Source organism: Heterodontus francisci, chromosome 7 (genome assembly GCF_036365525.1).
Source record: "Heterodontus francisci isolate sHetFra1 chromosome 7, sHetFra1.hap1, whole genome shotgun sequence".
Classification (NCBI taxonomy): Eukaryota; Metazoa; Chordata; class Chondrichthyes; order Heterodontiformes; family Heterodontidae; genus Heterodontus; species Heterodontus francisci.
This window is the reverse complement of record NC_090377.1, coordinates 41,268,213-41,283,779: the sequence shown is the minus strand read 5'-3', so window position 1 is coordinate 41,283,779 and position 15,567 is coordinate 41,268,213. Positions and strand designations below refer to the sequence as shown.

Below are 15,567 nucleotides of genomic sequence, written 5' to 3'. Positions count from 1 at the left end.
TGTGTGGGGAGGGTGCCAGAGAGGGTAGGAGCGTTCAGGCTATATGGATGGTAGGGGCAATAGATGCAGCTGGTAGGATCTTTAAGTGGTCATGCTGTGCCACTCTGAGTGTGAGCCAAGATGGGCAATGCCATGCCACGCCACATAGTTGATCCATGAAAGCACCTGATGTGCCCGTCAACAACAATGCCTGCCCTGTTAGAAACCTTCGAATAAATAGAAACATAGAAAATAGGAGCAGGAGTAGGCCATTCGGCCCTTCGAGCCTGCTTCGCCATTCATTATGATCATGGCTGATCATCCAACTCAGTAACCTGTTCCCGCTTTCTCCCCATACCCTTTGATCCCTTTAGACCCAAGAGCGAGATCTAACTCCTTCTTGAAAACATACAATGTTTTGGCCTCAACTGCTTTCTGTGGTAGCGAATTCCACAGGCCCACCAAGCTCTGGGTGAAGAAATTTCTCCTCATCTCAGTCCTGAAAGGTTTACCCCGTATCCTTAGACTATCACTACAGGTTCTAGACTCCCCCACCATCAGGAACATCCTTCCTGCATCAACCCTGTCAAGTCCTGTTACAATTTTATAGGTTTCTATGAGATCCCCCCTCACTCTTCTGAACTTCAGCGAATATAATCCTAATCGACTCAACCTCTCCTTGTACGTCAGACCCGCCATCCCAGGAATCAGTCCGGTAAACCTTCACTGCACTCCCTCTATAGCAAGAACATCCTTCCTCAGATAAAGAGACCAAAACTGCACACAATATTCTAGGTGTGGCCTCATCAAGGCCCTGTATAATTGCAGCAAGGCATCCCTGCTCCTGTACTCGAATCCTCTCACTATGAAGGCCAACATACCATTTGCCTTTTTACCACCTGTTGGACCTGCATGCTTACCTTCAGCAACTGGTCTACGAGAACACCCAGGTCTCACTGCATATTCCCCTCTCTCAGTTTATAGCCATTCAGATAATAATTTGCCTTCCTGTTTTTGCTACCAAAGTGGATAACCTCACCTTTATCCGCGTTATACTACATCTGCCATGCATTAGCCCACTCACTCAACTTGTCCAAATCACCCTGAAGCCTCTCTGCATCCTCCTCACAACTCACCCTCCCACCCAGTTTTGTGTCATCTGCAAATTTGGAGATGTTACATTTAGTTCCCTCATCTAAATCATTAATATATATTGTGAATAGCTGGGGTCCTAGCACCGATCCCTGTGGTACCCCACTAGTCACTGCCTGCCATTCAGAAAAAGACTCTTTGTTTCCTGTCTGCCAACCAATTTTCTATCCATCGCAATACACTAACCCCAATCCCATGCGCTTTAATTTTACATGCTAATCTCTTATGTGGGACTTTGTCGAAAGCCTCTGAAAGTCCAAATAAACCACATCCACTGGCTCCATCATCAACTCTACGAGTTACATCCTCGAAGAATTCTAGTGGATTTGTCAAGCATGATTTCCCTTTCGTAAATCCATGCTGACTCTGCCCAATTCTACCACTGTTCTCTAAGTGCTCTGCTATAAAATCTTTGATAATGGACTCTAGAATTTTCCCCACTACTGACGTCAGGCTGACTGATCTCTAATTCCCTGCTTTCTCTCTACCTCCCTTTTTAAATAGTCGGGTTACATTCGCTACCCTCCAAAATGTAGGAACTGTTCCAGAGTCTATAGAATCTTGGAAGATGACCACCAATGCCTCCACTATTTCTAGGGCCACTTCCTTAAGTACTCTGGGATGCATACCATCAGTCCCTGGGGATTTATCGGCCTTCAATCCCACCAATTTCCCCAACAACATTTTTCTACTAATACTGATTTCCTTCAGTTCATCTCTCTCACTAAGCCCTGTGTTCCCCAACATTTCTGGTATGATATTTGTGTCCTCCTTTGTGAAGACAGAACCAAAGTATGCATTTAATTGGTCAGCCATTTCTTTATTCCCCATAATAAATTCCCCTGTTTCTGACTGTAAGGGACCTACATTTGTCTTCACCAATCTTTTTCTCTTCACGTAACTATGGTAACTTTTACAGTCAGTTTTTATGTTCCCCGCAAGCTTGCCCTCGTACTCTATTTTCCCCTTCTTAATCAATCCCTTGGTCCTCCTTCGCTGAATTCTAAACTGCTCGCATTCCTCAGGTCTGTTCTTTATTCTGGCAGATTTATATGCCTCTTCCTTGGATCTAATGCTATCTCTAATTTCCCTTGTAAGCCATGGTTTGGCTACCTTTCCTGGTTTACTTTTGTGCCAGACAGGGATAAACAATTGTTGCAGTTCATCCATGTCCTCTTTAAATGTTCGCCATTATTGCCTATCCACTGTCATCCCTTTAAGTAAATGAAGGATACAACTTTATTTATAACATGGAAATGGATATAGCTCATCCTAGATTCTGTGATCCGCTTCTCCTGAGGATCCATATGTGCCGGAGGCAAAATCAACAGGCAGGTGCAGTCCATATAGAGGCCCCTGGTCGTGAGCATCAGCCCCCAAGGGGAGCTCGTCATTACAGGTCACCGTGCACCTATAGGCCCCACATGATATGCCATCGCATGTCAGAGCACCAGTGTCAGAGGCGATTGTGCATGTAGAGAGGGTGATGACACGTCTCTGTGCCCTGCTCAATGGTAACCTGCAGCCCATGGGCTTCGGTAGACATCCTCTGCCTGCGGTCCTCATAGTGGCAGCGGTTCTCAAGCTTGACGCCTCTGCAACATTTCAGGGGCCCACCAGAGACCTGTGTGGGGTCACACAGTCAGCAGTGCACTACTGCATCAGGGAAGGCCAGTGAGTATGTCCACTTCAGGATGGACCCTCAGAGACAGGCCCAGAGGGCCATCCGTTTCGGCACCATTGCCGAATAACCATAGGTTTTAATGTTCATAGACTGCACACATCAGGCCTCCCGCCAGGCTACCACCTGCAGTCGTTACCATTAAAGGAATCCTCTCAATCTAGGTGCAATTGGTATGTGATCACTGGAGATGCTTCATGCAAATCAGTGTCCGCTTCTCAGGCAGCTGCCATGATACTTGGGTCCTGCGCCAGTCCCAGCTGCCACCGCTGTTCACTGACCTGGCTCAGATGGAGAAGTGGCTTCTTGGAGATAAGGGCTATCCCTTACAGACGTGGCTCCCGACACTAGTGAGAGACCCCACCACTGCTGCAGAGGAGAGATACAATGCCAGCCACTGAGCTACAAGAGCAACCATTGAACAGGAGATCGACATGCTGAAAACGTGCTTCCAATGCCTGCATAGATAGGGTGATGCTGTGTACTGTGGGCCAGAAAGGGCAGTCCTTTCGCTGTGCTCTGCACAACAATGCACCCAATAGGGGGCAGGTCTGACATGATGAGGGGAGATGTCAACAGGATTCCTCCTCGGCCTATAAGGATGCTGAGGACCTGCAACAGGAAGGGCGCATGGGAGGACTGGAGGAAGGCTGCTGATTACATTGTCCTTTGGCTGTGGATGACTTTGGCATTTGTCCTCTGTGCACACAAGGCCTGGAGGGCCCAGGCTGGCTGGGGGACCTTTGACGCCAGATGGGCCCACAGGTACTTACCTCCTCTGCCACCTCCAGCCAGGCTGCCTTAGTCGGGTGGGAGGGCGTTTTCGTACCATCTGTGGGAAAAAGGAGCACTCGCCTTGCCTGCACAGTCTGGAGAAGAGTGAGCAGGGAGGCATCGCTGAACTGTGGGGCCACCCTATAGTACCCCGCTGCCATCCTCGGTTTTTGCTCTGGTCCTTTAAATACAAAGGTGATTCCACAATGTTCCAACTTTGGGACAAAACAGGGTAAGTATGTGGCAACAAAGCAGAAAGTGCTGAAGAAACTCAGCAGGTCTAGCAGCATCTGTGGAGAGAGAAGCAGAGTTAACTTTCAGGTCTGTGACCTTGGTCAAGTTAACTCTGCTTCTCTCGCCACAGATGCTGCCTGACCTGCCGAGTTTCTCCAGAACTTTCTGCTTTGCTGCCAGATTGACAGCATCCCCACTCTTCAATAGTGAGGTAAGTATTTATTTGGCAGCTGTCAGGAAGCAGGTGGTGGGGCATTTTAAATAGGGCCCCAGCACCTGCTACACAACTGAGCCAATGTCCATCATGGTGCCGGATGTCCCGCCTCGCCCCACATAATATGGGGGGGGTCGGCGCATCGCTGTGGTGCTAATGAGCCCCTGCACGTAATATCACAGGAGCTCAGTGGCGACCGCTGCACACGGATACACAGCCGACTTCAAAGTGCACTGCCACGAATTGCGGTGCACTAGTAAAATCCAACCCAGTGTCTCTTGTCCTTTTAAGAAAAAACTGATCTGAGGAAGGCCAAACCCCTGTGGTTTCCTTGAAATTGCCTGCTTTCCTGTCCTTGTACAAGTTCAACTTCCTTTCAAAGCACCCATAATGTTTAGCTTTCTTCTGTTATGAACGTCCTTTTCAAACATTGCAGGAATTCCAACTATTTGCAGGTGTCTTCCACTAAGCAAAAAATACTTTTCTCAGTTTTTAAAACACACAGAATTCTAAGTTCTAAGTACAAAACAATAAAACCTTTGTAACATACTTCACACCTTCTTTGTCTCAGAAGAAATCCATTCAATTCAGGAATGTTTCTTGATGGTTCCAGGATGGGGTTTTTTCGGCACCTCTGAGTCTGGAATATATTCTTTTGTCCTTTTGAGACAGTGAGACAGTTTGATTACACAGGCCAGTTCATCTGACCTTCAGTTGTCGCACATTGAGCACTTTTTAAAAGAGGCCACATTGAATAAAGTTCTTATCTTTAAAGTAGGAATATGATATGTCTTTCCTGGGCATGACAAAGGTGTCACCTTACAGATGACATCTTAAACCAAGGGCCCATCTGCTCTCTTGGGAGGATATAGAAGATTGCATGACATTAGTTCTGGTCAATATTTTATCCTTCAAACAACATCACTAAAACAGATTATCTAGTCATTACCACATTGTTGTGTGTCGGATATGCTGCAGGCAAATTGGATGCTGTGTCATAGAGTCATAGAGTTACACAGCACAGAAACAGGCCCTTCGTCCCATCGTGTCTGTGCCAGCCATCAAGCACCTAACTATTCTAATCCCATTTTCCAGCACTTGGCCCATAGCCTTGTATGCTATGGCATTTCAAGAGCTCATCTAAATACTTCTTAAATGTTGTGAGGGTTCCTGCCTCTACCACCTCTTCAGGCAGTGCATTCCAGATTCCAATCACCCTCTGGGTGAAATATTTTTCCTCAAATCCCCTCTAAGCCTCCTGCCCCTTACCTTAAATCTATGCCCCCTGGTTATTGACCCCTCTGCTAAGGGAAAAAGTTTCTTCCTATCTAATCTATCAATGCCCCTCATAATTTTGCATATCTCAATCATATCTCCCCTCAGCCTTCTCTGCTCTAAGAAAAACAACCCTAGCCTTTTCAGTCTCTCTTCATAGCTGAAATGCTCCAGCCCAGGCAACATCTTGGTGAATCTCCTCTGCACCCTCTCCAGTGCAATCACATCCTTCCTATAATGTGGCAACTAGAACTGTACACGGTACTCCAGCTATGGTCTAACTCGTGTTTTATACAGCTCCATCATAAACTCCCTGCTCTTATATTCTATGCCTCAGCTAATAAAGGCAAGTATCTCATATGCCTTCCTAACCACCTTATCTACCTGTGCTGCTGCCTTCAGTGATCTATGGACAAGTACACCAAGGTCCCTCTGACCCTCTGTACTTCCTAGGGTCCTATCATCCATTGTATATTCCCGTGACTTGTTAGTCCTCCCAAAATGCATCACCTCACACTTCTCAGGATTATTTTTCCCATTTTCTCTACTCAGTACTTTCTCATTCAAATATTTATGTAATGTACACTTAAACCAATTTTTCAAAGTGACAATAATAGTTTTGGAAATAGAGGTTTGGTCTAAGAAATACCCCTTGCAAGTGCACCTTTATTGAAAATTATGAAATGTAATGCAGAACCTTTTTGTGTTGAGATCTGTCACATGAAAAGGAAAAAAAAAACACTTGCATTTATGTAACACTTTTCATGACCTCAGCACATCCTGAACTGCTTTAGAGCCAACTAAGTAGTTTTTGAAGTGTAGTCACTGTTGTAATGCAGGAAACACAGCAACCAATTAGTGCACAGCAAGTTCCCACAATCAGAAGTTTGCTAATGACCAGATTATCTGTGTTAGTAGTGTTGGTCGAGGGCTAACATTGGCCAGGACACTGGGGAGAACGCCCCTCCTCTTCTTCAAACAGTGACATGGGATCTTACATATCCACCTGAAAGTGCAGCTGCGCCCTCAGTTTAATGTCTGCTCTGAATGATAGCACCTCAGAGACTGCAGCACTTCCTTAGTTCTGCACTGGAGTGTCTACCTAGATTTTGTACTCAAGGCTTTGGAGTGGGGCTTGAACATACACCCTTCTAACTCAGGCAAGTGTGCTACCCACTGAGCATGGCTGACGCCACAAAACCAAAAGAAACATCCAGGACATCACTGCACACCCACCATTGCTGATTCTTATTCTTGCTTAAATAATTCCAGGTTTCACCTCTACCACTCCACCCAGAATTCCATTTCAAGCGTTGAACATTCCCTATATGAAGAAGAACCTCCTGAGTTCCAAAGTTATCTTTCACTAGTTTGAATTTATCTCCCCTTCTGCTCCCCAGTTTAATTCAAAGTGGTATTTCAGAATAGCCTTTTCCATATCATTTACTACCTTACTACCTCTGTAAGATCACTTCTCAGACTCCTTTTTTCCAGGCCGAAAGGTCCAAGTCCCTCCAGTCACTCCTCATAACTTAGACCTCTGATACTAGAGATAATCATCATTCTTCTGTGCACCGTCTCCAGCCTTTGCATTTCGCTGACCGAGACTGGACATGGTAATCAAGGTATTGTCTGACCAGAGCACTAAATAGTTTGATCTAACTTCCATTATGCTTTTTTGGCAATGCAGTTTGGCATTTGATTAGCTTTATTGATTGCTGCTCTGCATTGACTGAATTTGTTGAATGTTGAGTCTACTGAGACTCCCAGGTCTCCTGCAACTTCAGTTTTAACAAAATCAACAGAATTCATGAAGTATGGATGTTGCCCATCTTTTTTTTCTTACATGCAATACTTTACACGTGTATATATTAAATTTCATCTGCGGTTGCTCAGTTCACTTCACTCACCTATTTTGTATAACTTATACTGTAATTTCTGGCTTGCCTTCTTCCATTGCCCTCCAAGTTTAGTATCATCTGCAAATTCGATCAATTTACATGGGGCTTCAGAATCCAACTTATTGATCAAAATTACAAACAATACTAGTCCCAATAGTAAGTTCTGGGGCTTCTCATCCTGACATTACTCCTGTAACTAGTATCCATTTCATTCTACCTGTCAGACAATTTCTTAACCATATAATAGTATTGCCCTGAGCCTGCAGAACTTTAAGCTCAATTAAGAACCTTTCATGTGGATCTTTACCAAATGCGTTCTAGAAGTCAAAATACACAAAGTCTTAGGGCTACGATAGTTGACTTGGGTTGCCACTTCTTCAAAGAAATCAAGAAGGATAGTCAGACAAGATCTTCCCGATCAAAACCAGTGTCAATTCTGGATTACAAGATTGTTGCTGTATAGATAATATCAAAGTTTACTCCTAATTGATTCCATTATGTTACATGCAATAAAACTAATGGGCTGGATTCTATAGAACCCTCGACAGCGGGATATATGGCGGGGGGCCTGATGTTGGCCCCAGATCAAGCCCACCACAGACCTCAACAACAGCAGGGCACAGCCGGATATTGCTGGTGGCAACGAGGCCTCGTGGTGGCCCACCCCGCCGCTTGGAGACAGGAAGGCAATTTAAATATTTAGATAAATACTTGCACAACACTGGTGGGGAGGGGGGAGGAGGTAAATGTGGGAGTTGCGGTGGGGAGGGAACGGGGACGGGGTCAACCTAACATCATGGGTGTAGGGGATGGTGGGAAGGGTTATAGTTTAAAGTTGTGCAATTGCGGGGGGTGGGGGGAGCGGGCGGGGGGATGGTCAGATAGTAAAGGTCAGTGTTTTGGGGGGAAGGACAAATAAATAATTTAATTGTTATTGGGGGGGTGGGAGAGGGGCAAAGGAGATGTATCTATTTAATTTAATTCAATTTCCCTTTAAATATTTAAATGTCCTGGTTTGGGCTGTCAGCCCTTTAAAAATGGCGTCAGCACCTGCATGATCGGGGGGATGGCCTGCTCTGGCTATTTAATTGTGCTGCTGCGCTTGGAATCGCGGCGGCTCTTTGGCACGTGGCCTGCACAGGCGGGCCGCCATTTTTTTCACCCATGGGCTTATAGAATGCAACCCAATGAGTCTGTAATTGCTTATCCTAACCAGTATTTCTGTATGAAACAAATATTAATTTCCCCAGTTTTGGTACCTTATTTGTATAGTATATCAGTCACAGCTCCTTGAGGGAGTTTAAAAGAAAACAATCTTAACTTGAGTAGATCTGAAGATAACATTCTATCACAGTATGGAAGCAGTTATCTCTACCTTCTTTGTTCACTTTAGGTGGAAGACGCATAAGTGGCTTCACTGCATCTTGGCACCTGATTATGTCAGGCAAGGAACTACTGGAGCAAATGAGGCCTGTGGATCTGGTTTGCAAGCCAGAGGTAAGATTCTTTTGTGATTTTTCATGTTTCACCAGCAGCCACTTGAGAGATTTTTACAAAATAGTATGAATTTCAAATGGTCTCATGAATTTTCCAACCATGTGGCAATGTCTCAGTATTGTATAATAATGGAGAATGATGTTGCTATAATGAGCCAGAGTAAATTCTTTGTGCTTACATTAAGGAACTATTCTGATCGAGGCACATTGTTACAATAAATTCTCTGACATAGCAATTCTGCTGCTTTTTTTTTCCTTTGTCATTCGTACTTTGAAACTGCAACATGGTTTGATTTCAGACTCTATCTTGTTTCTAGTTTTTTACCCCCTAGCTGTAAGGTATAAATGTGCCAACTGGTTTGAATCAGTCAGTTGTAGTACTCCATTATGGACAAGACACATGTTGCTGAAGAAGTTAAAGTAGCACTGCTGCGTTACTGAGAACTTTGTTTGTGGAGTACTTTAGTATTTGGTGAGATTGTTGATCCAGTAAAGTTTGCAGCAGTGACCTAGCAGTTGATTACTTGGATATTGTACCATTTTATTGTAACATTTAAGGTGTACTGAGTGTACTAAGTTGAACAATTTTTGATTCATCCATTACATGGCATCTAGAGTAAGAAGTCTTCTGTTTACAACCAGGAGATCTATTTTTAATCTATGCCATGTAACCCAAGTTCACTTTGTGTCCATTTGAGTGTGCCTTTTAGTTTGTGCTCCAGACTTGAACCCATGGGTGAAGCTTGAATGCCAACATGGATCTGTTAGGTTCAATGGCCTGTTTTTATTCTGTGGATACTTTGTGCTTTATAATTACTTTTATTTCCCTTTTATCTCTTTCTTGGGCCTTTCACTCCTATCTCCTCCTCTCTCAGTTAACTATTATCCACATTACTTTTCAGCTCCAGTGGAAACTTTGTCTTATCTAATCCCTATCTCAGCCCATCGCGAAACTCTACTGCCATGCCAAACTTGAATCCTGTTTGGCTAAGCCCACAACTGCCTTTTGTCCGTCTCTTGGAATTCTCCAAAGGGTCCTTGGAAGCACTTTATTGTTGCTTCCTTACAAGCAGCAACCTTAACTGTCCCACCGTCCTCTATCACTGATCTTCTCACTCAGCACACCCACAAGGGGGGCTAATCTTGCCAACCATTCTCTGACTTCACTCAACTGACCCACCACCGCCCCCTTGGATTTTGTTGTGGATCAACAATCACTTCTGCTCTTTGCATTCCCATTCAGAATGTCTGTTCTTTGTGAACAAGACCCTTGCAATCCTTCACCTTATTGTGGATCATGTCATTAACATCCCAGCATTGACAAAAACATGGCTCATCGGTGGCTCCCCAACGAGCTATAATTTCCACCAACTGCCCCACCCAAACTTAGGGTGACAGTGTCCATTATCTCCAAATTACTCCATGGTCTCTCTCGCTATTCCTTTGGTGTTTCCTCATCCCTCAAGCACCTCACTTTATTTAACCCCTTGCATCTGTCTTTTAAAATTCTTATTGTCTATCATTCCCTATTCCAAGCAACACCCAAGGTTATCATGGTGGTATCCCCCTCCCTGTTTTCCATTCTCTACCTCTGCACTAAGCAACTCCACATCCTCTTATTAAGATTTACTTCTTCATCTCAGATCTCCTTGCCCTTCATCTTCTTATTTCACTGAAGTTCTATCCTTCTGAGCCACATGTTAACTGAGGTTGTAAATAGTTCCCTCTCCTCAGGTACTGTTCTACTGTTAAATTTGCTGTCATCATCCCACTTTTCAAATATTCCAGTCTGTCCTTGCAAACTATCATCCTATCTCAAACCTCCTTTTCCTCTCCAGACTATTTGAACATGTTGTTGACCAAATTTGTTCCCATCTTTTCACCAACTCCATGTCTGAATTTCTCCGTTCAGCTTTCTGTCCCTGCCACGACATTGAAATAGCCCTCCCCAAAGTCACAAATGACATCTTATGTGACTGTGATCATGGTGCAGTATCCATCTTCATTCTTCTTGACCCCTCTGCATCCATGGCACAATTGACCATATTATCCTTCTCCAAAGCCTTTCCTCCTTTGTCCAGTTCAATGGGGTTGTCCTTTCTTGCTTCCACTTTTACCAATCTTAGCCACAGCATCTCTACTAATGGCTTCTCTTCCCATGAGGATCTTGCTTTTGCTCCCTCCTGTTCCTCAACTACACACTTCTATTCCGAAACATCATCATGAGTCATCGTCTTCAGCCCCCAGCACAAACACTGTACCCTTGCCACTGATTTCATCCTCCTCCTCCTTAGCCATTGTTTTATATTGAACCAGACTATTTGCAATCTTGGAATCCTATTCAACCTCGTGCTGAGCTTCCATATACATGCCATCGTAAATACTGCCAACTTCTACATTTGTAACATCACCAGCCTCTGAACCTGTCTGAGACCATCTGCCACTGAAACCCTCATCCATGTATTTTCTGGGCAGGATTTAATGAGCTCCTGGGAAATGGGTTAGAAGTGGGGGGGATTAGAATTGTGACGGAAGGCAGGGGGACTGTGCAGGGCCCGTTGCACTGCGATTAAATCAGGGGCGGGAAAGGCCGGAGACTGCCTTCCCACCCAGAAGCCAATTGAGGCCCTTGTGGCCAATCAGTAGCCACTTAAGAGCCTCTTCCCAACCCTGCTGGAATTAAACCAGTGGCGGGGTGACCTCCATCATGAGGGGAGGTCACCTAGTCAAACAAAGTGGCCATTCTGTGGGCTTGTCCTCCCTGGACAATTTGTGGCTTATGGAGGTCCCTTGGAGGCAAAGGCCGCCCCTCCGGTAACATCCCCCCTGTCCAAATCGCCCACCCTGCACACCACCCCACCCTACCCAGTCTCCCCTGCAGCCCCACCACCCGCCCATTATCAGGGCCTGCTGGATTGGGCTGGTGACCCCCCCCACCCCCCTCACTTACTTCTGGCCTTGGCTCCAGTGCTGGGTCTGGTCTCAGGCCTGCTGGTAGTGGCCACTGATCCTAGTGGCACTGCTGATACTACTGATCTACCTACCCTCTGATTGGCGAGCAGCGTTATAAGGCACCGGTAAATAAAATATGCTTTTGTAGATCCCTGTCCTCAAAGGGACGGGTTACCTGTGCCGGGCACTTAAGTACCTGAGCGCTGTTGAATTGTGCCGGTGGAAGCTCTGAAAGGCCGAGGCAGGGCTCTCCCTCACCTTTCTGGCCTGGTGCCGGGAGCCCTACAAGCATGGACCCTACAAGCATGGATAAATTCAGTCCTCCATATGCAGATTCCACTATTCCAAAGATCTTCTGGTTGGCTTCCCATTCTCCACCCTTCAGAATGGTCAGTTCATCCAAAATTCTGCCTTATCCTATCCCCTTACTTAGCTGACCTACATTGGCTCCCATTTGCTAATGCCTGATATTTTAAATTTCTGTCCAATGTTTACCGTAGATGCCGGCGTATAAGTCAACATTTGAAGCTTCTAAAAATCCTTCCACAAATGGGGATCGACTTATATGCTGAGTATAAAAGTGAACCACCGGCGTGGGTGTGGGTGGTCGCCATTTTGAAATGTGAAAGGAAATCATAACATCGGTAAATCATTATAAATTAATGTGACATGGCTTATTGAATAAATTAACTGTACAAAGATTATTTTAACCACAATCAAAGCGTTTTAAAACCCACCAAATTCATTGTCATCGGTATCCAATGCAAAGAGTGGGCATGTCTTAAACTCTTCACAACACAGGCCCTATCACCTGCTTGATCCCTTGCACCCAGTTATAAGGCACCGGTAAATAAAATATGCTTTTGTAGAATGAAAAATTGAGACTGACTACTAATGCAAGTATAGCATGTCGTGGCTGAAAAGTTTGGGGTGGTTTGAGGAGGCTCGATTTATATGCTGATTTTATGCAAAAACATGATTTTTGAGGCTGGAAAAATGGGACCGTATAATGGGCCGGGTCAACTTATACTCCATGTCCTTGTTGCTTCCTATTTCTGTAATCTACTCCAGCCCTACAAACTCCCAGCCCTAGAACTATGCATTCTACGGCTTTGGCCTCCTGTGCAAGCCCCATTCCCATTGCTCCACAATTGATAGCTATATAGTCAGTTGCTTAAAGCACACACTCTGCAATTCCCTCCATAAACCCTTCACCCTCTTCACCTTCCTCTCCTTCTTTATACCCACCTCTTTGACCAGCTTTTGGCCACCTTTCCTAATATCTTTCCTTTGTTTTGGCGACCATTTTATCTGATTACACTTCTGCCAATTATTGTGGGATGTTTTTCTCTGCTCAAGGTGCTATATAAGTCCAAATTGTTTTTGTTGTTGAAAAAGTGTTTGACAGAGTTGTGTTTCTTTACAAATGGCACAATGATGTAAATCTCATTGAAACAAATCATTGGATCATTTTCATGAATTTCATTCATAGGAAAATAATGGAGAATAAAAACAGAAAATGCTGGAAATACTCAGCAGGTCTGGCAGCATCTACCTGTTCTGATGAAAGGTCACTGACCTGAAGCATTAACTCTGCTTCTCTTCCCACAGATGCTGCCAGACCTGCTGATTATTTCCAACATTTTCTCTTTTTATTTCAGATTTCTAGCATCTGCAGTTATTTTGCTTTTATGAAAATAATGGACAATCATTCTTGCTATTCTCTTAAACTATAAGTGATTTATATTAGATTTGGTCTGTGACACTCGGAGACGAGATGGAGCCTTGTTCCAATGTTTATAAAAGAAACCACAATGCTAGAAGTAAAAAAGTAAAAATACAAAGGTCATATTTATAGCCTAGTTGGTAACAGACATACAACTTGATCACCTTGAAACCTTGTAGATGTTATCAATCTTGAGAATGGCTTTGTGGTAATACAAGTGAGCAGTCCAGTCTTGCTCCCAGAATGGATCTAGGTTTTAGGCTTTCCTTGAGTGCATTAAAGGCACCCTTATCCTTGTTTCCCTGAAAGGTTTCCCATCAATCCTGATCTTTGTCTCAGCCGAATAGTCATTTTTAAAAATTATTCATTCATGGGATTTGGGCATCGCTGGCTAGGCCAGCATTTATTGCCCACCCCTAATTGCCCTTGAGAAGCTGGCAGTGAGCTTGAACCGCTGCAGGCCCGGCTCGATCCTCGCATTGGCAGCAAGTCCCCATGGCGGCCTCCCCCCAGCCCCACCACTGGTTGACGGGAACTGAATCAAAATATTTAAATGAATGAGTTGAATGAATTTAAATAAACTTATCTTAAATCTTCCAGGCCCGCCGTGATCTTCAGCGTAGCAGCTGTCACTCCCGCGCATTCAATTTCCTGTGCAGGGAATGCTGGCGTGACACTAGCGGGGAGGGGGAGGAGTTAAGATTTTCAGTGTGGGAATTATGGGGGGATAGGGTCAAATAAATGTAGTGGTGGGAAGGGGTGAACTTTAAACTTTGTGCAGTCTTGGTGGGGGAGGGGGGGGAAGGTCAGATTTAAAAGTTGTTTTGTGGGGCAGAAAGGGCAAATACTTAATTTAATTGTTATTGGGGGTGGGAAAGGGGCATTAGAAATTAATTCGATATATTTTGGGGGGGGATATTTCTTTTAAAATGTAAATTTGCCAGCAGGGCTGGATGCCCTTTAAAAGTGGCACCAGCGCCTGCGCACAGGAAGCTGATGCCATTGCCAGGGACGGACAGCCCGCCCCCTCCACGTGATTGAGGGGGGCGTGCCGTCCCGGCTATTTAAACGAGCCGCCGCGTGGGAAATTGCGGTGGCTCTTTGGCATGCAGCCCACATGTGCGGGCCACCATTTTTTGAGCTCGCCGCCGAGATCAGCAGCGGGCTCTTAAAATCCAGCCCACAGCATCTAACCTCCCAGCCTCCCCAAAACCATTCTATAAAACATAAGAAGAATGAATGAATGACTCCTTTACTTGGAATGCTCGAAGGACAGACTTGACTAGGCAAAATTTCAATCCTTAGCTGTCTTATTTAACTATACTGTTTATATAGAATACCTTATTCTAAAATGGAAGCTTTAATCTAAAATGGAAGCTTGTAAAAGCACTTGACTTATCTCCCCTTGCACTGTCTTAATATCTTGGAAAGTGCCCAGGCTATCGAATGCAGATTTATTATTGCTTAGAGTAGGTAAGGACAGAAACATTTCCAAGAGAAAGCTACCAATTAATTATTCTCATCTACATTTTCCTGAGTTTCCCTTGAATGTACATTGATATCAGATTAATGGTGGAATGTGCCCAGGTGATTTTTGTTACCATGCACTCACACATCTTTCCCTAACCCCTTTGGATTGATTCCAATTCACCCATTATCACATAACACCCATTTGGTGGTATAAATCTCCTGTTTCTACTTTATATCCTCAATCACCTCCTCTCATCCATTTCTACACATCTAGTATATTTCCACTTCATCTTATTCATGAGCCCTGGAGAAACTTTATTGTCCAGGACAATATTATCAGTAACCTTTAAAACATCGATTAAATGTTCCCAACTTAATCCAAGTTATCAACAGATTTTTAAAAATTTACTTAACTTCTTCTTGGACCTTCTTTTATTTTGTGCTTGAGTCTCTTTTATCATTTCAAAATGACCCTAGATTCAGCAGTATTGTTGGACTGATAAGATATATCAATGTCCAATTTTATTTTCCCCAAAAAACTTTCTTCCTTGATACAAAGCATTGGGCAGGAACCACCTAGACTGGATTCCTTCCTTTCCCCTTAGCTTCAAGCAAATTCTCCCTTCTTGAGTGCTTGAACAGCAACTCATCAATTTAACCTATCAATTCCAATTTCAGAAACAAATAATATCCTGGCTCATTGATTTTACAGT

General features: G+C 44.3%; 1 protein-coding gene across 6 annotated transcripts in view; it reads left to right on the top strand.

Moving 5' to 3' along the window:
• The window catches only part of thsd7ba (thrombospondin, type I, domain containing 7Ba), a 953,049-nt gene that overhangs the window by 545,185 nt on the left and 392,297 nt on the right, over positions 1–15,567 (top strand). For all 6 annotated transcript variants that reach the window (XM_068035032.1, XM_068035036.1, XM_068035034.1 and 3 more), the window contains exon 13: positions 8,604–8,707. In XM_068035032.1, coding sequence (XP_067891133.1) covers positions 8,604–8,707 — 104 coding nt within the window. The remainder of the gene's footprint in view (positions 1–8,603; positions 8,708–15,567) is intronic.